This window comes from Liolophura sinensis, unplaced genomic scaffold (genome assembly GCF_032854445.1).
Source record: "Liolophura sinensis isolate JHLJ2023 unplaced genomic scaffold, CUHK_Ljap_v2 scaffold_14, whole genome shotgun sequence".
In the NCBI taxonomy this organism is placed as follows: Eukaryota; Metazoa; Mollusca; class Polyplacophora; order Chitonida; family Chitonidae; genus Liolophura; species Liolophura sinensis.
In genome coordinates this window covers 1,336,473-1,361,304 of record NW_027017953.1, presented here as the reverse complement: position 1 = coordinate 1,361,304, position 24,832 = coordinate 1,336,473, and the positions used below count along the sequence as shown (strand labels likewise).

General features: G+C 41.2%; 1 protein-coding gene across 1 annotated transcript in view; it reads left to right on the top strand.

Annotated features, from left to right (window-relative positions):
* LOC135481272 (receptor-type tyrosine-protein phosphatase kappa-like) overlaps window positions 1-23,685 on the top strand; it is a 28,821-nt gene extending 5,136 nt beyond the window's left edge. Inside the window, exons 6-27 of the mRNA XM_064761121.1 lie at window positions 258-320; window positions 926-1,030; window positions 1,718-1,867; window positions 3,878-4,030; window positions 4,516-4,674; window positions 8,031-8,142; window positions 8,590-8,696; window positions 8,984-9,040; window positions 11,109-11,185; window positions 12,888-12,924; window positions 13,840-13,937; window positions 14,172-14,297; window positions 14,708-14,853; window positions 15,298-15,433; window positions 16,627-16,776; window positions 17,292-17,388; window positions 18,053-18,126; window positions 18,218-18,352; window positions 18,928-19,050; window positions 21,377-21,521; window positions 21,969-22,126; window positions 23,611-23,685. Coding sequence (XP_064617191.1) covers window positions 258-320; window positions 926-1,030; window positions 1,718-1,867; window positions 3,878-4,030; window positions 4,516-4,674; window positions 8,031-8,142; window positions 8,590-8,696; window positions 8,984-9,040; window positions 11,109-11,185; window positions 12,888-12,924; window positions 13,840-13,937; window positions 14,172-14,297; window positions 14,708-14,853; window positions 15,298-15,433; window positions 16,627-16,776; window positions 17,292-17,388; window positions 18,053-18,126; window positions 18,218-18,352; window positions 18,928-19,050; window positions 21,377-21,521; window positions 21,969-22,126; window positions 23,611-23,685 — 2,483 coding nt within the window. The remainder of the gene's footprint in view (window positions 1-257; window positions 321-925; window positions 1,031-1,717; window positions 1,868-3,877; window positions 4,031-4,515; window positions 4,675-8,030; window positions 8,143-8,589; window positions 8,697-8,983; window positions 9,041-11,108; window positions 11,186-12,887; window positions 12,925-13,839; window positions 13,938-14,171; window positions 14,298-14,707; window positions 14,854-15,297; window positions 15,434-16,626; window positions 16,777-17,291; window positions 17,389-18,052; window positions 18,127-18,217; window positions 18,353-18,927; window positions 19,051-21,376; window positions 21,522-21,968; window positions 22,127-23,610) is intronic.
* The last annotated feature ends 1,147 nt before the right edge of the window (window positions 23,686-24,832 follow it).

Below are 24,832 nucleotides of genomic sequence, written 5' to 3'. Positions count from 1 at the left end.
TTGCAGGATGTGTCCTAGGTCGTCATGGTGAACATTGTTTGTTTGTAGGATGTATCCTAACTCGTTACGGTGAACATTGTTTGTTTGCAGGATGTGTCCCAGGTCGTTATGGTGAACACTGTCTGTTTGCAAGATGTGTCCTAGCTCGTTATGGTGAAATTGTTTGCTTGCAAGATGTGTCCTAGCTCGTTATGGTGAACACTGTCTGTTTGCAGGATGTGTCCTAACTCTTTATCGTGAACATTGTTTGTTTGCAGGATGTGTCCTAGCTCGTTATGGTGAACATTGTTTGTTTGCAGGATGTGTCCCAGGTCGTTATGGTGAACACTGTCTGTTTGCAAGATGTGTCCTAGCTCGTTATGGTGAACATTGTTTGTTTGCAAGATGTGTCCTAGGTCGTCATGGTGAACATTGTTTGTTTGCAGGATGTGTCCTAGCTCGTTATGGTGAACACTATCTGTTTGCAGGATGTGTCCTAGATCGTTATGGTGAACACTGTTTGTTTGCAGGATGTGTCCTAGCTCGTCATGGTGAACATTGTTTGTTTGCAAGATGTGTCCTAGCTCGTTATAATGAACACTGTCTGTTTGCAGGATGTGTCCTAGATCGTTATGGTGAACACTGTCTGTTTGCAGGATATGTCCTAGGTCGTCATGGTGAACACTGTCTGTTTGCAGGATGTGTCCTAACTCGTTATGGTGAACATTGTTTGTTTGCAAGATGTGTCCTAGCTCGTTATGGTGAACACTATCTGTTTACAGGATGTGTCCTAGGTTGTTATGGTGAACACTGTTTGTTTACAGGGTGTGTCCTAGATCGTTATGGTGAACATTGTTTGCAGGATGTGTCCTAGATCGTTATAGTGAACACTGTTTGTTTGCTGGATGTGTCCTAGGTCTTTATGGGGAATATTGTTTGTTTGCAGGATGTGTCCTAGCTCGTTATGGTGAACACTATCTGTTTGCAGGATGTGTCCTAGATCGTTATGGTGAACACTGTCTGTTTGCAGGATGTGTCCTAGGTCGTCATGGTGACATTGTTTGTTTGCAAGATGTGTCCTAGGTCGTTATGGTGAACACTGTTTGTTTATAGGGTGTGTCCTAGATCGTTATGGTGAACACTGTCTGTTTGCAGGATATGTCCTAGGTCGTCATGGTGAACACTGTGGGTTTGCAGGATGTGTCCTAACTCGTTATGGTGAACATTGTTTGTTTGCAAGATGTGTCCTAGCTCGTTATGGTGAACACTATCTGTTTACAGGATGTGTCCTAGGTTGTTATGGTGAACACTGTTTGTTTACAGGGTGTGTCCTAGATCGTTATGGTGAACATTGTTTGCAGGATGTGTCCTAGATCGTTATAGTGAACACTGTTTGTTTGCTGGATGTGTCCTAGGTCTTTATGGGGAATATTGTTTGTTTGCAGGATGTGTCCTAGCTCGTTATGGTGAACACTATCTGTTTGCAGGATGTGTCCTAGATCGTTATGGTGAACACTGTCTGTTTGCAGGATGTGTCCTAGGTTGTCATGGTGACATTGTTTGTTTGCAAGATGTGTCCTAGGTCGTTATGGTGAACACTGTTTGTTTATAGGGTGTGTCCTAGATCGTTATGGTGAACATTGTTTGTTTGCAGGATGTGTCTTAAATCGTCATGGTGAACATTGTTTGTTTGCAGGATGTGTCCTAGGTCGTCATGGTGAACATTGTTTGTTTGCAGGATGTGTCCTAGGTCGTCATGGTGAACATTGTCTGTCCCTGTGTGGAAAGTGTTACAACAACAGAGGCTGTGATAAATTAACAGGAGAGTGTCCAGTAACTGACGGACTGCGATGCCAGGCCGGATACACGGGACTTCCCTGTTTAAACCGTAAGAACTATTCTAGAAAAAGTGTTAGAAGATCAGGATCTATACCTTAAAATATTATGAAGACTATTTTCCCTTATACATTTTTTTTTCTCTCACGTGTGTGATCAGATAGATGTCACTTAAGCCATTTACTTAACTTAGTATGGTTCATGAAACCTGGCATAGTTCTGCATGTCTTGGTGCAATCGCGCCAAGCGTTCAAACCCAGCTCTGGCTAATTGTAAATTTCTTCCTATAAACAACTATTTTTTTTCGTCAAGACGTTACCAGTTTCTCTCAGCCATCAGTATTTTTATTTACTAAACCAACTTTAAGTACGACGAAAAGAGAAGCCAAATTAAAACCATGCGCTTAGACGTAAATACATATATATTGTCGTTTTAAACTCCTAGGTTGTACAAGAGGTACCTACGGACCTGACTGTGGGAGGAGCTGTGGGTTCTGTGCTCAGGGGAAGACGTTTTGTGACACAACATCCGGGCACTGTCCGAACAGATTTAACTTACCAAGATGCATACCGGGATACACGGGGATCAAATGTGACACAGGTAAGTTTTGCTCAGTAGGTCTACTGCTTACATTACTGATAAATTTTAGGAGCGTCAATCGATTCGTACAGTGTTCGGGACAATCAAATAACATATTACTCTTCTTTATGCAACAATCAAACTCAACATGGACGAGTCTTATAGTTTCTAGATTCCAATATTGACCACAGCAGCCCCATTTACGTACAGTGTACTTCATATGATGTTCAACAGGCCCACTAAGGAGCGGGGGGTGGAAGAATGGTGAAAAGGGGGTGAACCCTACATGCTTACCTTTTGAACCTAACATTCGAAGTGAAATATGCATTATTATGTTCCTGTTTTACTCCTTGTAATGTGTACACTATTCTTACCCCATCTGTACTATTGTTACCTCGCCTTTACTATTGTTACCTCATCTGTACTGTTGTTTGACCCAGGAGTCTCTCACCAATGCGATCGCTCATGCTGGCTTCATCTCCGGTCGTATGTTTTCGTTTCCTCCCACCATAATGCTTGCCGCCGTCGTATGAGTGAAATATTCTTGAGTAAGGCGTAAAACACCAATGAAATAAATAAATGTACTATTGTTATCTGTTCTGTTGTTAGCTACACTATTCTTACCCCACCTGTACCATTCTTACTCCACCTGTACTATTGTTACCTTCTCTGTACTATTGGTACCTCATCTGGACTATTGTTACCTTACCTGTACTATTGTTACCTTATCTGTACTATTGTTACCTCATCTGGACTATTGTTACCTGTTCTATTGCTACCTCACCTGTACTGTTGTTACCTCACCTGTGTTATTGCTACCTCACCTATACTATTGTTACCCCATATTTACTATTGTTACCTCACCTGTACTATTGTTACCTTACTTGTTATATTGTTGCCTCAGCTGTAGTATTGATGCCTCCCCTGTAGTATTGTTACCTCACCTGTACTATTGTTACCTTACTTGTACAGTTGTTACCTCATTTGTACTATTGTTACCTCTCCTGTACTAGTGTTACCTCACCTGTACAGTTGTTACCTCATCTGTACTATTGTTACCTCATCTATACTATTGTTACCTCATCTGTACTATTGTAAACTCGCTTGTACAATTGTTACCTCATCTGTTTTATTGTTCCCTCATCTGTATTATTGTTACCTCACTTGTACAATTGTTACCTCACCTGTACTATTGTTACCTCAATTTGTACTGTTGTTACCAGTGTTTCGACTTCAATTTCAGATGTCAAGAAAACAACTGAGTGAAAGCAAATTACGGCTGCACGTTGTAGTAAGGTTTATTGACCAGCTGATGTGACTTGGGTTACCTACAAACCCAGCAATTGTTATAACATCGAAAATAAAAACACACAAAAAAAAGTAACGTCACATTCAACAAGACCAGATGGTTTACAATATCTGTTTATATCTAGGTGAGTGTATTAAATTTTGGGAGTGGCTAATGTTCTCTCATTATTTCCAGAGTGCCTAGCGGGTAAATGGGGTACTAACTGTGCATCCAGCTGCGGCCAGTGTTATAACGATACTGTGTGTGATAGGACATCAGGGGAGTGTACTTTGTCGGCTGGAAACCCCCGCTGTGCAGCTGGGTATAAAGGCTCACTCTGTGTTCAACGTAAGTCACTGCGTCTGAGCTTGGGAGTTTGTGTTCAGTAACGTTCACCTGTTGGTACAATCAAGGATGCCAGTTATCAACTTAATAGGGATACAATGATACTGACTTCCTTCTGGGCAGACTAGTTTCTCTAATGATCGAATTAGGTTAAAACCTTAAAACCATTCAGCTGAAACATTATTGTTGGCAAATTCTTATATGACTAGCGTGCTTTAGCAGATTAGGGGATCTGCTGTCACTAACCACATCGCATGTCTAAGTTACACCAATCGTAGAACAGCGTGTAGAACAAATACCACAGGCCTATCGTGGTATGATAATAACACACACACACATTTGCACATGTTCTTCTCATTATTATCCTCGCTCTTCTCATTATTATCCTCGTTCTTCTCATTATTATCCGATTTCGTTGTATCATAAAAGATCTTGTGCAATAACCCGTTTTTATCAGCGTCTCTTGAATACCGTTTGCAATGTTTCAGCATGTACCGACGGAATGTGGGGCGCGGACTGCAAAACGCCATGTGGTAACTGTAACAACGGGACTGTGTGTGACAAGACGTCAGGGGTATGTCCCGTTATTGAGGGGAATCCCCGGTGTTCAGCTGGTTACGGGTACACAGACACAACGTGCCGTACACGTAAGTAGAGCGATGTAGTAGAGCGGCACTACAGCATTTAATTCAATTCGTCAATATTTTTCCCGAAAATTCAGGACATAAATAGACCAAAAGACAACGTGATTTACTAAATACCTTACTGATGGCCTTCAAAAACGATAGGGCCTACTCATGATATTCAAAAACCTTACGGCTGACCTTTCCAAAACGTTACTGATGATGTTCAAAAACGATACTGGTGACGTAAAAAAATCGTAAGTACATATGACGAGATTCAGAGAAAAATAAGCTTTTTGGCATCTTAACTGAAACAAACATCTGAGCTAGGATCAGACTTGCTTCACAGTCTGTTTGCCATTTCAGCATGTACCGACGGAATGTGGGGCCCGGACTGCAAAACGCCATGTGGTGGCTGTTACAACGGGACTGTGTGTGACAAGACGTCAGGGGTATGTCCCGTTATTGAGGGGAATTCCCGGTGTTCAGCTGGTTACGGGTACACAGACACAACGTGCCGTACACGTAAGTAGAGCGATGTAGTAGAGCGGCACTACAGCATTTAATTCAATTCGTCAATATTTTTCCCGAAAATTCAAGACATAAATAGACCAAAAGACAACGTGATTTACTAAATACCTTACTGATGACCTTCAAAAACGATAGGGCCTACTCATGATATTCAAAAACCTTACGGCTGACCTTTCCAAAACGTTACTGATGATGTTCAAAAACGATACTGGTGACGTAAAAAAAAAAACAACATAAGTACATATGACGAGATTCAGAGAAAAATAAGCTTTTTGGTATCTTAACTGAAACAAACATCTGAGCTAGGATCAGACTTGCTTCACAGTCTGTTTGTCATTTCAGCATGTACCGACGGAATGTGGGGCCCGGACTGCAAAACGCCATGTGGTGGCTGCTACAACGGGACTGTGTGTGACAAGACGTCAGGGGAATGTCCCGTTACTGAGGGGAATCCTCGGTGTTCAGCTGGTTACGGAAACACAGACACAACGTGTCGTACACGTGAGTATTAGCAAGCTTGCGACTTTAGACTTTACGGGGATACTGGGAATGTCATCTGTTTCTTTGTCACGAATACTGGAGTATGGATAACAGATTGTAACTAAATACTGAAGAGTTTGCACATACATTGTATGACAAAGAATCAGCATATGTTACTTCCGTAACGGATATTCGACACAAACTCTACATTTAAAGTAATCCTGTAATATTTGATTTCTACATGTGCGTTTTAAAGAGTAAAGAGGCTTTCGGATTTCTTTACTTTGTAATGCAACAGGTAGGCCAGGATTATATCCATGTATGGGTGAAACTCTTGGTCCCCCCGCAACCGGTCGACCTGTAAACGCTAAAGTCGCAAACTTCAATTCTGCGTTGTTGTATCAGCTGCGGCTTTTCATCAGGAGATGTGTCAGGTACCTGGCGAAGAGAGGTGGATTATTTGGGGCACTACGGTTGTCTCCACTATCAGTTAGTGGAATACTGTTGAAATATATATAGAAGTAATATACAGATCATTTCCATGTGGAGCATAAAGACTTACGAATTCAGCCGCATTGTGGTACAGGTAACACATGTAACACGGGACAACGATGTCAGACAGGTAACACATGTAACGCGGGACAGCGATGGCAAACAAGTGACACATGTAAGACGGGACAGTGAGGTCAGACAGGTAACACATGTAACGCGGGACAGCGATGTCAGACAGGTAACACATGTAACGCGGGACAGCGATGTCAGACAGGTAACACATGTAACGCGGGACAGCGATGGCAAACAAGTGCCACATGTAAGACGGGACGGTGAAGTCAAACAGGTAACACATATAACGCGGGACAGTGATAGCAGACAGGTAACACATGTAACGCGGGACAGCGATGTCAGACAGGTAACATATGTAACGCGGGACAGCGATGTCAGGCAGGTAACACATGTAACACGGGACAGCGATGTCAGACAGGTAACACATGTAACGCGGGACAGCGATGGCAAACAAGTGACACATGTAAGGCGGGACGGTGAAGTCAAACAGGTAACACATATAACGCTGGACAGCGATGTCAGACAGGTAACACATGTAACGCGGGACAGCGATGTCAGACAGGTAACACATGTAACGCGGGACATCGATGTCAGACAGGTAACACATGTAACGCGGGACAGCGATGGCAAACAAGTGACACATGTAAGACGGGACGGTGAAGTCAAACAGGTAACACATATAACGCGGGACAGCGATGTCAGACAGGTAACACATGTAACGCGGGACAGCGATGTCAGACAGGTAACACATGTAACACGGGACAGCGATGTCAGACAGGTAACACATGTAACGCGGGACAGCGATGGCAAACAAGTGACACATGTAAGACGGGACGGTGAAGTCAAACAGGTAACACATATAACGCTGGACAGCGATGTCAGACAGGTAACACATGTAACCCGGGACAACGATATCAGATAGGTAACACGGGTAACACTAGACAGCGATGTCAGACAGATAACACAGATAACACAGGACAGCGATGTGAGACAGGTAACACATTAAACACTGGACAGTGATGTCAGAAAGGTAACACACATAACACCGTACAGCGATGTCAGACAGGTAACACACCAGACAGCGATATCAGACAGGTATACATAATTACATATTCACCTTATATCCGTCTTCATCTGTCGAACATACAACAACGGACAATAGGCTAATGTAATCTTGTGACAAAGTGCTCATTTGTGGGAAGGGATACTCTTTACAAACTATAGACATAGTACAAGCGAGATAAATGCGATCAAAGAGTTAGACTATGGACCATTACCCACCATTACGTGAAGAGGCTGTCATTCAAGACTTTGAACTTTTTACAGAGTTTAATTAATGATGCTGAATCTGAGGAAGACAAGCGGTCACTCGGCATTGCGAACAAAAATTGATTTGTAATGTCTTAGCGGGAATTACGGAATTTCTCCGCAACATTTGAAACTATCTGAGGACTTTTCAACTGGCCGCCTCCAACACCCAACGCCCACCCCACCACCACCCCATCCCATAATCAATTGATCATTTATTTGAATAGTACTTTACTACTCATTGAAGAAGATTTAGTGTTATGAGATGGATCGGGAAGGCGGTCATATTTACAAAACCACCCCACTGGGGACTTTACCTGACACACTTTATTATGACAGATGGACTAAAGCAAGAAACCACAATTATTACTAAGTATAGCGGCCAGAACCTATCTACACCCTATCTAATACGTTTACCACTGTAAAAAAAAATGAAATAAATTTCAAATGTAATTTGACTGAACTCAAGCGTTAATTATATGTTGAATATATTACAGTTACAGCTATGGAAATCACGGTCAGCCAAGACTCATCGACGGGCAAAATAGCAGGAGGCATTGTCGGGGCCCTTTTCCTAGTAGCTGTTGTTGTTTTCGTCATCATGTACAGGTAGTTATTTAGTACATTTGCCACGGTAGAGGTTTTTGCACATTCACTAAAACTATTGCCCGGTTTTCCCGGACCTCTTTCCGGTTTCCCCGACCTCTTTCCGGTTTCCTTTGGGGTATGTTCGGATTCCTTTGTTTCTTTACACAGCTTTTTACAGACTACACAGCTTTGGTAATACGTTAGTAGGCTAATCTAAGGGACCAACTGACAGAGGAGATAAACAAGTAGTAATTTCATGAATTAAATACAGAAATATCAATACACAGGCATCCAACCCCGTTTAAGAACAAGCTAAGCGGTCATAGATATATGTCTCACAAGAATCCGAAGAAGACAGCTCTACGTCTGACGACACATGAAAGCCCTTGGTCGGCTAATGTGTGATGACCCTTTCCTGTGTTTGTTTATTTCTTGTACACAGCATGTTATTTTTGATTTTCCTAAAAGGAGGCGCAGCTCGTCTGCCAGCAATGACCGGAAGATTAGCTTTTCCAGGAACCCTGTGGGAAGACCGGAAGACCAGTTTGCGCATGTTGATACACTAGGAAACAGAAGTATATTTTTTAAATATTTATAATGCAGCTTACAATAAAGAAGTTTTCGTGGCGTATTTGTTCATGGTCAGTAAGATTCAATCTTAATCTCAATCAACTGGATAAGCCAAATTAATGTTCACCAGAGTCACATGTTACTTTTATGGAAATATTTTAAAGGCAGGTACACGAAGTACTTATCATGGTGTGCTGGAAATACATAGATTGTTGACAAAATGTATTGTTCGTGTGTTCAAAGGTTGTTGCGTATTGTTGCTGAACTTGACCCTTGACCTTTTCATTGCCAGGGCTCGGCGTAGATAATGTACCAGTTCAGATGAATGAAGCAGATGACGCTCTGCCCTGTGAGAATCCATTCACGACTGTCGTGTCTGCGGACGAGTTTTGGGAATATTATCACAGGAAAAAAACCTCTGATGGATTCAGCGCCGAATACGATGTAAGCTGGAGGGGATGAGGCTGTATAAACTGATGAATCTTCTAGTGGTTTATTTTATGACAATGTAAAGGATAGAAGACTCCACTCAAAACAACTTTAAATTTTAAAATTTTAGCTTACCGTTAAAGTTAAAGTTTGATGTTAGTTAATATGGAACATTTTAATTTGATGAATTTGAGGGGATGTATAGTGAATCAGCAGAATCAGATCCGGCCTAGTTTAGGTTCAAACAGTTCGTGAAATAATTTTACATAGAACAAAACCGAAACATAGAGATTATTATGACAGTGCGTGATCTGTGGTTGTCTGTGGTTGGCCGGTTGTATCAGAAGTCGATAGCACTTCTTGGAACACGCACAGTCTTGGTGATATATTTATCATATACCTCTTTATCCAACGAAATAAACGAGAATGAAATGGCAAACACACTAGTTCAACCACGGCGCCGTAGTGTCTGTGACGTTATTTGTATGTCCGCAAACGAACATAGTTTTCATCTGAAACAAAACTTTGTATCAGATGGCTTGTATCGGAGTAACTCTACAGAGTAGCCCTCGTTGTTATTCCATTCCGATTTTAAATTCTGAATACTGAGGAAAACAAAAAATGAATAAACGTGACAATACCGCCTTGCCCTAACCTGCAGCGTATATAAGGTTACATGGATTGGGTGTCGAACCAATCTTACTTATCGTATGGGCTAAAAGTGTTTTCCTAAACGTACATTTGAGCGTCAGCTCCGATAACTGTAGACCACACGTGTACCGTAAAACGGACTTCCAAGTCGATAATCACCAGAGCCATTTCCAGAACAACTTTTAGCACCAATTCACAAAGAAATATCTAATAAATAATGTATAAATAATAAATTAAGCTAGTCACTTGTAAGAGAGAAGCAGCTGACACTTTTCAATAATGCACGGAAGTCAGTCGATATTCTGTAGACAAAATCTAATTCATATTTCAGCCCGTGAATCATTCCTAGGTCGAACAGAACATACAGAATATAAAACTGAAGCTTGGGTGTCTCATTTAAGCTTCGATTGCAACAATTGACAAAAACATCTTGTCAATGTAAATACTTGTACAGCCATTTGGTCCCCGATTTACCGGAATTAGAACTGCAGAAATATTACAACTGTTAAATTCCCAGAGTATTGAATAACCCCAAATCTACAACGATGCGAGTTTGAATACTGCTTTCGCATGATTTGTTTTAATTTAGGGTTTTGTCAGATTTGAAGCGACGGGCCACCAATAAACCTGATCGCAGTTACAAAAGATGAATCCTCTTGGTTATGGTTTAAAATAACAACCAATGGAATAAACACGGCGACTAAAACCATGGATTGCGCTTATCCATATGATAAATGTCCCGTTTACGGCCATTCTGTGTGAATGAGTAGATAATAATTTTATTCAAAGGTCATATTATTTTATATATATAGTGTTGTCAACCTATCATTCTGCTTTTTCTAGTTTGTATGAAGGCGTGTCCCTAAATATGCACAGTGTGCATGCTTTTATTAAATCATAATTCCAATGTTACAGAAATTTCCCGTGGGGTTACACACAAAGCACGATGTGGCAGATCTGCCATGCAACAGAAATAAGAGTCGGTACAAAAATCTGGTAGCTTGTGAGTATTTCCTGTTCTGCCCTGTTATTAGCAGCTGTCATTCCGGAAGCACTCAAAGCAACTAACTAAAAGCCTTTCTGTCTAGCAGACCAAATTGTAAAACACTCGACAGGCCGACTGAACGCAAGTTAACCGTATATATATATATATAACAATTTCAATGAAGTTAACGTACAAGTAGCTTTGCTGCTCAGGGCTCTGGTCATTGTGATGAATAAAATTCAGCAACGGTCTGTACACACACTTACAGCGACAATAACAGTTTGTTGGTTTGATGTCCTTGTCTTCGACATTAAGTCTGGTACCATTATACATCTCTCATTTCAATTTTCAGACGACCATTCGCGCGTGATTCTGAAACCGTCGGACACAAAAGGAGAGTCGGATTATATTAACGCCTCGTATATTAATGTGAGTAAAACACAAACGGGCAGACGGATTCTATCAACACTTTGTATATTAATGTGAGTAAAACACAAAGGGGCAGACGGACTCTATCAACACTTTGTATATTAATGTGAGTAAAACACAAAGGGGCAGACGGGTTCTATCAACACTTTGTATATTAATGTGAGTAAAACACAAACGGGCAGTCAGTTTCTATCAACGCCTCGTATATTAATGCGAATAGAACTCAAACCGTCATTCAGATTCTATCGAGGCTTCAAATATTATTGTGCGTAGAACACCAACGGACAGTCAGATACTATAGACGCCTCGTTTGTTATTGTGAATAGAACACAAAGGGGCAGACGGATTCTATCGATACCTTGTATATTAATGTGAGTAAAACACAAACGGACAGTCGGATTCTATCAACGCTTCGTATATTAATGTGAATAGAAAACAGACAAACGAATTCTATCGACGCTTCGTATATTATTGTGAGTAAAACACAAACGGACACTCGGATTCTATCAACGCCTCGTATATTAATGTAAGTAAAACACAAACGGACACTCGGATTCTATCAACGCCTCGTATGTTAATGTAAGTAAAACACAAACGGACACTCGGATTCTATCAACGCCTCTTATATTAATGTAAGTAAAACACAAACGGACACTCGGATTCTATCAACGCCTCGTATATTAATGTAAGTAAAACACAAACGGAGAGTCTATCGACGCCTCGTATGTTAATGCGAATAGAACACAAACGGAGAGTCGGTTGCTATTGTATATTAATGCGAGCAACTTAAATCGTTAGTTGGATTCTATAAAGGTTTTGTATATTATTGTGAGTAGAACACAAACGGACAGACGGATTCTATCAACACCTCGTATATTAACGTGAGTAAAACAGAAACGTAGAGTCGGATTCTATCGACGCCTCGTATATATTATTGTGAGTAAAACACAAACGCAGAGTTGGACTCTTTCGACCTTGTTCATTATTGCGAGTAAAACACAAACGGAGAGTTGGATTCTATCGATGCCTCGTATAATAATGTGAGTAAAACGCAAACGGACACTCGGATTCTATCAACGCCTTGTATATTAGTGTGAGTAAAACACAAACGGACACTCGGATTCTATCAACGCCGTGTATATTAGTGTGAGTAAAACACAAACGGAGACTCGGATTCAATCGACGCCTCGTATATTAATGCGATCTTTACCAAGCTTTTTAAAACAGTCGTATTCTATCAACGCCCTGTATATCAGTGCGAGTAGACAACTGGTTTTCAACAAAACGTTATACGGCCCAAACAGTAACAATGTCCCCGTCAACCTTCTTAGTAAGGGTAACATATATGCCTTATGATACCGAATCCCGCAGAGTATTAGCTAGCCCTACATGCATACGCGATCATCACACTCTCGTCCACTGTTTTCTGTTTTTGGCAATTCCTTTTGCTCAGATGATTATAAATTGAACTTGACCTTGAACTTGAACTTGACCTTGAACTTGAACATTATACTTATGTTCAAAAATAATTTCAGGAAGATAATCTCTGTCTTCAACATGGGATATTGATCACAACTTAACTTAAACACAGCATTTTCCCACGACACATTTAAGGTGAAGCTGTGTGATTTATAAATCACGTCTCCTCTGTTTCTATACTTATGAATGTAATAGTTTCACTGTTGTGATATTTTCAACACAGGGGTTCGAGAAACCAAAGACGTTCATCGCTTCTCAAGGTAAATGCATTGCGCTCAAATCAAGGTCAGGGAAAGATTTCATAGAAGGAATGTTTTATTTTTATGTTGTAGATAGTAGGTACAGGGCTTCAGGGTTTCAAATTTGTCTTAAGTACAACTTGTCACGTGTTGCCATTTTGTGTTTGTCTGTTCATAAACAGGCATTAAGATGGCGTTACAGATTTAGATTCACGTAAAAACTGGCTTAATGGAGTCAGCCTCGGGCCTCAACACATTACGTAATGGGACTATTAAAATCAGATGAATAAATTAAGGGTAAACAGCGAATCACGAAAGCAATCTTCAATTCACCTGATATCTGTTGATCCAAGTTCCTTTGATGGAAGTAAATACCCAGTATAACCTTTCCGGGGTTTATCCGGGCTAGAATGTGTGAGTTAACACCACTGGAAATTTACCGGCGAGGTCAAATCCTCGTTATTTCATGTCAGATCGACTGGGGCCTTAAGTGAGGAGGTTTGACAATTGGCCGAAAATCAGAACTGGTTTTCTTCTGATCGGTTTCTCTTTACGACTCAACCCTCAGCTGAGTCCTCAATGTTCTATTACGATTTGTACTGTTGTTATTGACAGCTCCCCACGGGCACTTCACATTTGTCAGTTTTGTTGAATTCCGTCAGGGCGCCTGAGAAATTTTTACATGAATGTTGTGATTATTACTTTAATTACTTATTCTGATTGGGGAATGGCAAAAAAGGTCGAAATTTGAGAAGGTTGAATATTGGCGTATTTAATTCAAATATGCAGTAATGTATTTTATTTTAAAGATTAGGCATATGTTGCCATTATATTAGTGAGCGATCTGTAGTTATTGTGGCTTCCTTTGGGTATCTATATTCTCCACGTTAATTAACCTTGGATTGATGGTTTTGTCTATTTTTATATTTGTAAAAGGGCCCACTGACCTCATCATAAATGACTTTATGCGCATGCTCTGGGAACAGAACGTTGGTATAGTTGTCATGGTGACAAACTTGGTCGAGAACACCAAGGTATGTCCTATATTCCCAGTATAACCATAGTAAGTTATAATAGCAGGGGAAGTTCAACTGTGCAAGCGCACAACATATATTTAGTGCTATGCAATGAACACTTTCCATTGCTGACTGTTATATTCTTCCCCATCCATTTAGATTATACACATGGCCTTGTAGTGGAAAGAAGTCGGTGCACATTTAAATGTGTAATTCTTATTTGACTATTTTTTATACTTCACCATCCTATAGAAAAAGTGTAACCAATACTGGCCGACCGAGGGCTCCACAAAGTTTGGTGTAATAGAAGTGACATTACTGGATGAGCTGATTTACGCAAACTACAATATAAGGACTCTGCAGCTGAGCGCCGGCATGGTAAGTCTCACAACCGGTGTCTCATCCAGTCTTGGGTTTAACTATTGACTTTGTAACTTATTGGCCGTTGCGTTCCTAATTGTAAAACAGCCCAAACTAATCAGATGGACCAGGGCGAACTGTGCTAAAACAAGCGTAAGATTTACAAATAGATGTAGTTTCCATGCAAGAGCAATGCTGTCAGTTATTCATGGCTAAAGTAGAAAGTTTTCTATTGGCTACACACAGAATATTCATTTATTTGTGTAATAATTAACACTGCTATACATCATTTCTGTTTTCACCTGCCTGTAGTCTCCGGGCCTCCAAACAAGAGCTAGTTGTCCGAAGGGAGGCAGAGATCACCACTCTTGTTGTACCCTGTCCATCTGTGCACTTCTCTCATGTCCTTTCCTGTCTGGTCTTTACAGAACAAGCCCAAGATCCTCAAACAGTTTCACTTCACGGCCTGGCCAGACCACGGCACTCCCTCCGGCGCCTCCGTGCTTCTCGACTTCCGGGAGAAGGTTGTGGAGCACAGCTCGAACTTGCCTGGACCAATTGTCGTCCATTGCAGGTATACAGTTGTATAGCTTACACGGTGTGAACAATGAAGTCAATTTCATTGGCGTGGTTTCCGTTATAGAGTTTATAAGGTTCAGACTAGGTGAGTGCATTCAAGGCCTTTTTTATCTTTCTTACAACGGATATATATATAGTATTCACAGAATGCATGGGTATTTGCGTTATTGGTCAGTTTTGTTCTTTAATTGTTTCGTTTTGTTTCTTAAATTTGTCAGTTATGCATATGCTTATAGTACAGCTGTAGACTAAGAGTTCTTCACGCACGGTCGCCACGGCGATACGTTCCACGAAGCTGTCCTGGACTAGGTTGAATGTACCATAGCTTCATATGTCTGTAATCAGTGTTGTTGTCCTGTTAGCGCTAACCTTACACTGTCATGCCTACAATGTATTGTTTTCCCATTTCAGTATCATGTAAGCTTTTGTCTTATAACAGTGCCGGAATCGGACGGACGGGGACGTTCATCGCTCTGGACTACCTGGTCAATCAGGCTAAGGCGGAGGGAATGGTAGATGTGCCGGCCTGTGTGGAGCTTCTCAGACAACAGCGAGTTAATATGGTGCAGACACAGGTAAATTAAATACATTTACCATTACACGGAGCTAACGAACATCATATTTAGACGTTATATCGCATGACAGAGAGACGTGTGGTTAGAAAACGCAAATTTCAGGACCTTAAGGTGCAAATTTCAGAATCCCATAGATAATCATTATATGGCCATAGAAGAACTGCTGGTAAGTAACAACTCGCTTAAAAAGGCACTTCTGATCAAAAGAGGGAATATTTGGTCAGAAGAAGGCCCTGTGTTTTTAGGTTATGATATGAAGGTCGACTTATATCAGAAAAAAAATATATTTTCATCAACACACTTTACTTATTTTTGAACGTTTTGGTTTGGTTAACTTTTGTCTTCATATGTGAAACCAATTTTCTTGCTTTTGCTCAAATTCAAAGCACGTATTTCTGTCGAAGTAGATCCTTCATAGTACATTGAGGTAGCAAAGTACATTTTTCTTCATTCTTAACATAAGTTAGCATCAGCAAAGTAATAAGTTTTCTTTAATTGGAATCGGTAATTATTAAGGTATGGTTTTGCGTAAAATACTTGAATCCAGCTTGAGAACACCAGTCTACCACCAACATGTCATGCTATATATCTAAACAAGTAACGGAATTATATGGCAGGAAATTACATTTGTGCTAAAGCATATATTTGCGTATTTCAATATTTGTGTAAGACTACAATACTCTTTTCGCTTTAACACGAATCTAAACTTGTTTCAGTGAATTTTAACGGCTCTCAGTGGCACGTTGTCACAACGGAACGGAGAAAAGTTGTGGCCTTACTAGTTTGTCAGCAACTGTGAGTCACAACTGTAATATATTTCGCTTTTGGAGGTGCACAGTTCCGCCAATTGAATATTTCAGAATGTCAGAGCGAGGAACCGATTTCAGTTTAAGAGGGACCCACTATGTTTGAGTGGTTGGAATAGTTTGTCGCATGAAAATGAGAAATGGCGTTAGAATGCAGAGCCCTCTATATGGAAGCTGCCTTGATGAGGTGAACAGTATGGTTTTTCTGAATTTTCCGTCCTAGAGCAAGTGCTAAACCGCTAACCCAGGAGAGTTTTAAAGTTAGGGTCAAAAGAAATTCCTGACCCTGAATATAAGATCAGGACTACTGAATACAACACGTCTTTTCGCCAATACATTAAATGTACACGTTTTGTGTTGTACTTCAATGATTTTTGTCATAAACAGGAACAGTACGAGTTTCTACACGAGGCCTTAGCAGAAGCCTTGAAACTAAGCCACAGGTCCATCCCGTCTATGAGCTTTTCCGCCGTGTACTCTGACCTTTGCATTCTCGACCCCATTACTGGACAACCCAAGTTGGCCGCACAGTTCAAGGTTATTAAACATTTTACATACACTATATTTATCGGTTTAAGGCGATAATTTGCTTTTGGCCTGTATAGTTTTGTTATATAAACAATAGTTCATAAAAGTCATTTTTCAAAGATTAGCTGGTGCGACTTATTATTCTGTTTAGAAAGTGTTCAAGTAACATTATTGTGGATGCTCTGTGGTTTCCGAGCGTTAGAGTGGTAATGCGTGTTGGCTATAGACTCTAGCGACCAACTTCATTCACCATTTTTGTGAAAGGTTTGCTGGTCGAATGGTTTAGATGGATGACTCTGAGGTCATTTGTTCGAAACCCTTAATGCTTTTTTATCAGCCAATTTTCATTCCTAGAATGTGTGCTAAACCCAGCAAGTCTAAATCCCAAATAACGACAACACTCTTAGAGGTGTTGATGTTCAAACCCCCTGAAAATTAATAATTTTAGAGTAAGAAACTGATAAACGTTAATGTGATTTGATGATTACAATAATGACTTGACAGCTGTACCTTACATTGTGCAGATTCTGGAGGAAGTGACACCCACGCTTGACAAAGCCAGCCAGAAAACTGCTAGGTTGGAAGAAAACTTGCCCAAGAACAGAAACCAGATCTTAGCAGGTTTGGTCACAAAGTGTTACCAACACTCTTTTTCAGTTTTGACGAGTGCTTTAGGCCACATATTAATTTTGTTACCAATAAGTAAAAATAACATTCAAACTCTATTTATCCCTCAGATAAATGTAATAAAGCGTAGACATTCTTACAGGCCTACTCTTCAGTTTTCAGTCTTTGCGGTGTTCCACAGATATGCAATCTTTTCCTGAGCACTACGGGTATAACAGTGATAAAGCCACAAATAAGTAAAAACACTATTTAAATCTAGGCATCTAACGAGTTATTCATATACCAGCCGTCAACCATAATGGACTATGTGGATTAATCTTCGCTCCCCCATAAAAAAGTTCAACACAAACCACCAAAGCAATTAAAACGGAGTGTTGCAAAGAGAACCGGTTAAAATGCCGACGGAAAGACGCAAGGAATGTTCGGCGCGAATGAAAGAGCCTAAATCAGTATCCAGATCGAGTACTATGCTAGTCTAAAAGCTGTTAGTAATGAAAATATAGATCTCATTTGAGTTTTGGCTGTAACTTTGAATATACCCAACTTGACGATGTTTTTGTAGCACTATCAAGTAGACTCGCCACTTTTCAGAATGTGCAGTATTCTCCACATGTGGGATGTTCAATGATCTCACAACGTATCAAATCTTTTCTTTCAGTGGACAGGTACAGACCGTATCTATCGACGCCAGTGAGTGGCTGTAATGATTACATCAACGCCGTCTTTCTTCCAGTAAGCTGCGCTCTTTTCATTATCAAACATTTGTAATTTTGTTAACTATCTGCTGCCATCCATTCGGTCACACATATCTTGTCTGTTGTAGGGATACAGAAAGAAGAGAGGCTTTATCCTCACCCAGACGCCTCTCCCGATCACGGTGGTGGACTTTTGGCGCCTGGTGTACGACCACGGCGTCCGTACCATCGTCATGTTTGACCACGCCTATCCAAGGGATAAGGTTAGCCGCGCCAGGGCTGTGGTTATGTATATTGCCAGTTGATTATATTGTATTTTCAACGTATATGGAATACTTGGATTAACGTATTGTGGATTGCTAATGTTGTGTAGTGATTTGGGATATCAGCACAGAACAGAAACGGATCCACACTGATGTATTTTTCAGATTCATTGACATTTTGACTGAATTCATCTTGCGCATCTTGTTGGATAGACATGTGTGTCAGTGTTCTCTATAATAGTTCCTGCACTACCTTCGATCTTAACGGCTACTGCAGCAATATTACCAAAATATACAATGCGATATCGAGAAATTATGTTCCTGAGCGTGACAAAGGTAATTGCTTTGTCTACTGCTGTATACTTCCAAAACATTCGTATGACCCAGATTAACCTTATCGGTACCTGATATTTTTACTTTCAGGTTAACAGCTAACTGAACAGTAGTTGAATGTAACATTGGGGAGTGTATAGATATAGACAGAGTAGACATACCGATCGTTTTTACACACCCATCGGTACAACAAGAAATATCCACCTCCTTCAAAGCTCATGTATATACTTTCTGTCCAACAGAATGTGGGTATATATTGGACAGACCAGAAGGGGACGTTTGGTCCATTTGAGACGGAAGTAACTGACGTGGATCAGAGAGAGGGCTTCTCTGCCTGGACTTTTCAACTGACCTTCAAAGACGAGGTAGTCTGAACCAAAAATTTTGCTCTAAATGCAACTTTATTCCTTCCCAATATCGGTTATCACGTTTAGAACATTGACCCATATTTGTACCTGTTCCTACGAGATCAGTTCTGACATTCGCGTAGCGTTACATACGCTCAACTACCATCTGAGCTAATGCACTAGATGTTACATTGCCATGGAAGTTACATGACTTCATCGGTGGGCTTTGAGATATGGGCCATTCATTCAGTCCTAAGACTGCCGACTTGGCATTCTGGGAGATTATACAACACCTGGTCAACAATCAAGTTTGTAATCAAGGTATTGTTATTGTATTTGTAGGGGGGGGAGTGGAATCCCGTTATTTAAAAAAAAACACAAAAACAAAGCCTAAGACTGTGGATTCATTTCTTGGCGCATACCGATAACTTTGTCATAGATATAATTCATAACCATGATTTGCTGGTCTCCAAGCCGAAGTCTGGAAGCCTGTCGTTTTAACTCGGACGATTAATAAAGATCTTTTCGGACAATGCTTTTCGTCGTTTTCCTAGAAAAAAAGCAAATTTTTATCTTGTACGGTTTTGAAGTTCGCTTCATAAATACAAATTTAAGCCAATCCATTTAACCTACACTTAGAGTAATTAGACAATATTATGCTTTTCAACTGCCAAGCTGACTGCCCAAAATTTTCCCAAGCGGGCTGTATATCCTAATATACCAGCATTCCTGTGTTGCTGATTGGCGTTTATGTGCCATTGTCATGTCGCATACTGTTCTGCAGTCATGTCGCTAATTGTTCTGCAGTCATGTTGTATACTTTTCTGCAGTCATGTTGCATATTGTTCTGCAGTTATGTCGCATGCTGTTCTGCAGTCATGTCGCTTACTGTTTTGCAGTCATGTCGCATACTGTTCTGCAGTCATGTCGCTTATTGTTCTGCAGTCATGTCACATACTGTTCTGCAGTCATGTCGCATACTGTTCTGCAGTCATGTCGCATACTGTTTTGCAGTCATGTCACATACTGTTCTGCAGTCATGTCGCTTATTGTTCTGTAGTCATGTCGCATACTGTTCTGTAGTCATGTCGCATACTGTTCTGCACTGAACAGAAACTGAAATCATTCGCGAGGGCTGCTTGAAAGACATGAGATTTTAGGCAGTTTTAGTGTTGTTAAAAAATTATGACAATAATGTGCCGGTAATATAAAAATGCTAATTGGATTATTCTTAAAAGAATTTATTAGTGATTCTTTGCCTTTGCTGTGCCATGGGCAGTGTGTTACTGTCGAGGCACATACCTTGTGTCACTGCCCGAGTATGGACTTATGTCACTGCCCAAGTACGTGCTTTGTTTCACTTCCGCAGCACCGACTTTGTGTCACTGCCGAAGCATAGACTTTGTGTCACTGCCCAAGTGCGGACTTTTGTCTCTGCCGAAGCACGGGCTTTGTGTCAGTGCCGAAGCACGGGCTTTGTGTCACTGCTCAAGCGCGGACTTTTGTCACTGCCGAAGCACGGGCTTTGTATCATTGCTCAAGCGTGGACTTGTGTCACTGCCGAAACACAGACTTTGTGTCACTGCCGAAGCATAGACTTTGTGTCACTGCCCAAGTGCGGACTTTTGTCTCTGCCGAAGCACGGGCTTTGTGTCACTGCCGAAGCACGGGCTTTGTGTCACTGCTCAAGCGCGGACCTGTGTCACTGCCAAAGCACAGACTTTGTGTCACTGCCCTAGCGCGGACTTTTGTCTCTGTCGAAGCGCGGGCTTTGTGTCACTGCCCAAGCGTGGATTTTGTCACTGCCGAAGCACGTGCTTTGTGTCACTGCCCAAGCGTGGACTTGTGTTACTGCCGAAGCACAGGCTTTGTGTCACTGCTCAAACGCGGACTTGTGTCACTGCCGAAGCACAGACTTTGTGTCACTGCCGAAGCACTGCCTTTTTGTCAATGCCCAAGCGCGGATTTGTGTCACTTCCCAAGCACGGGCTTTGTGTCACTGCTCAAGCGTGGACTTGTGTCACTGTCGAAGCACCGGCTTTGTGTCACTGCCCAAGCGCGGATTCGTGTCACTGCCGAAGCACAGAATTTGTATCAGTGCTCAAGCGCGGACTTGTGTCACTGCCGAAGCACAGGCTTCTATCATCGCCGAAGCACAGACTTTGTGTCACTAGGAAGGCGCGGGCTTTGTGTCACTGCCCTAGACACTAAGCATTTTCGTTACCGAAGCACTAACTTTGCGTCTTTGCTGAAGCACTAACTTTGCGTCTTTGTTGAAGAACTGGGGCTGCGTCGTTGCCGAAGAACTTTAAGCAATAGACTTTTTCGCTATCTGTCTTTCCAGAAGTCACAACAAGCCATCAAACAGTTCCGCTATCAGAAATGGCAGAAGAAACCTTCCCAGCAATATATTCCGTCATTTTTGACACTTCTGCAAAGCGTACAAATCTGGCAAAAGGAATCTGAAAATGCGCCTATTTTGGTACACTGCAGGTGAGTTCACTTCTAGGGAGAATGATTCAGAAATCACGGCGCTTGCACTTTGTACATGGTAGACTGATTAGTACTTTTACCTTAAGCTGAATGACCAGCTACGTCACAAATGCGAGGTGCACTGAACAACCTTTCTCTACAAACATGTGGTGTGACTGGTACATTTACCATCAACTGATGATTACCAAAGCATGTTAATTCAAGAACAAAGTTCTACAGCCCTCTTCTTATCTAGGTAAAGTGTGTATTCGCAGTCTTTACAGAAAAATTGAATTGCTTATTCCACATGTGAAGCACATGTGTAATTTAATTTCACTGTAACTTAATTTCACAAGTGAAGACATTTGATTCAATTGCTTATAAATGATAGATGTAAAGTTTAAAGAAATACAAAATATTTAATATCCGATTTCTGTTGCTTTTCTCTGTTGAGAAATGATAAGTGGTGCAAGCTCTTGTTCTCAGGGACGGGGTGACGAAGAGTGGGTTGTTCTGTGTGGCTTGGTCCATACTAGAGAGGCTGAAGGTTGACCAGAACGTCAATATCTTACAGACTGTCAGACAGATGAGGAACAACAGGCCGGAGATTATTACTGATCTGGTATGTGCGGATCGTGTAATTTTGTTTTAGCTATTTATTTATTTTTTATTTATTTATCTTTTGAGTGTGTACGCCTCAATGGGTAACATTCCACATATCCGTCACAAGTCAAGTTTGTGATCGAAGGAAGAAGAGCCAGTAAAGCCTGCTGGAAATCACCACGCCTCTCCAGGCCCTGGATAAGTCGTAAAGCCGCAGTTGTAAAGCCGCAGTTGAGTCATTGGACACATGGGCCAGTCACATTAGGTTATGCAGTATGACAAACAAGACATTTACCTACCGTTGTGTCTTTCTTTAAAAAAAATAACGGATTAAGCTAATATTACACCTCTCAAGGAAACAAAGAGTTTTAGTTCAAGTTCTAATTATATCAATGGTGTTCAATTTTCGACATATATGACAGTGATCCGGCTGGTGAATTGAAGACACTTCTGTGATTTCTGATTTCCCGCAGTCAGTGGTCTCATAACAGTTTTAGAGTCGAAATGAAAACATTATCATCTGAAAACCTAGATGCTGTCATCGATAATCAGTGTGTTATTTCCTAACAACTACCTTCTTTTAGGGTCAGTCATAAATGTTGATCAGAGTTTTGTACGGTTATGGGAGGAGGAAATCATAGTACCTTGAGTGGGCCACCACCTCTTGGGGTTAACCCTCCTTGCTTAGAGCCGCAGCCTAACCTTAACTAGAACACAACACTTCGTTAGTCGAGGACTTGACAGTAGCTGCGAGACAGGGCTCTAGCTTAGTGAGCAAGTTCTAACTGCTGACTTGACGCTCTAACTGTTGGAATGACGTTCTAACCGTTGACATGGCATTCTGACTGTGGACATGACGTTCTAACCGTTGACGTGGCGTTCTAACTGCTGATTTGACGCTCTAACTGTGGACATGACGTTCTAACTGCTGACTTGACGTTCTAACTGTGGACATGACGTTCTAACTATTGACATGGCGTTCTAAATGTTGACATGGCGTTCTAACTGCGGACATGACGTTCTAACTGCTGACTTGACGCTCTAACTGTGGACATGACGTTCTAACTGCTGACTTGGCGCTCTAACTGTGGACATGACCTTCTAACTGTTGACATGGAGTTCTAACTGTTGACATGGCGTTCTAATTGTGGACATGGCGTTCTAACTGTTGACATGGCGTTCTAACTGTGGACATGACGCTCTAACTGTGGACATGACGTTCTAACTGTTGACATGGCGTTCTAATTGTGGACATGACGTTCTAACTGTTGACATGGCCTTCTAACTGTTGACATGACGTTCTATCTGTTGACATGGCGTCCTAACTGTTTACATGGTGTTTTAACTGTTTACATGGCGTTCTGACTGTTTATGTGGCATTCTAACTGTTGACAAGGCGTTCTAATTGTTTACCTACCGCCCTAGGACTGTGTAAACAACATTTTTTTTGCTGTTATCTTAATTTTTTCGTCATAAATGTAGATGATTTATATTTTCTTTCAGGAGCAGTATAGATTTCTCCACCAAGTCGCGCTCAGCTATGTGGAGAGTTACCAAACCTACGCGAATTTCAGTTAACATGTAGTAAGCAATCTGACGACAAACTGACTGACATTTGGGGTCTCCAGGATTTCCATGACGAACTAACACGTACCTAGCCAATTGTCGATGTTTCATTTGGCATTCAGCAAAGGACTACTATTCGTATGGACACCACAGAGAATCCTCACGTCTGCTGCGTTACTTTGCCACCTTTTCCTTACCCATTAACCGCCTTATGCTATTCGTTACATGTTCCAGTTTTGGTGGGAACCTGAGTTACCGGCACCGTTGCCTTTCAAGTAAATGCTCATTATATTTGTTACCGCGTGAATATCTTCCCAGGACACACGTTCCAAGAATGCACGTATTCCCAAAGGATATATTTTCCTGGAACATCCTCCCAGAATATATATAGGTCGAAATTAATATACTGTCAATGTATGCTTTCACACCATGTGCTAAGGAGAGTGCTAGCAATGTTCTGGGAGCTGTATTTTTTTAATTTGAGAGTTCTTTTATAATAAATCTATTTGTGTGCATTTAATTGCATTTCTTTGCAGGGTTTTATTATTGTATCTCATTCCACGTGGGAAAGTAAGCTTCTGTTGCTAATGCTGTTGATGGCCTCCGTGGCGCCGTGGTTAGCTTGCTAGCTCAGCGGAATAAAATTAATGTTATCGCTATGAGTTCAAGTCCAGCTCACGATGACTTCCGCTCCTGTCGTAAATGTACGTGGAAAGATCTGATAGCTACTTGCCGATGGTCGTGGACTTGCCCCGAATACCAGATACACAGCGTATCCGTCTGGAGGTAAAAACCTTAGCGTTGAATGCACAACGGACATAGTGAGGCAGCGGAAAAGCTTCCATGTTTCATTGTAACAGAAATGCTTCGACCCCTTTGGGAGCCATACGTTATTCTGCCTTTATGCATTCGGGTCATAGTAATGGCCCGTAATGGCCCGTAATGATGTTAGGAATACCAGAATTATTCCACCCTGAAATTTTGCTACTTTTTATTCACATTTTGATGCTACAGCTTTTTATCTTTTCTCTCACGTGAAAATGAAAACCAAATTCGAATTGTGAATACATGTACCATCTATTTGCTGTGAACCAGTGTGTTTCACACATGTATTTCCTACTGATTAAGGAGAGTGACTGACTGAGATGGATTGCCCGCC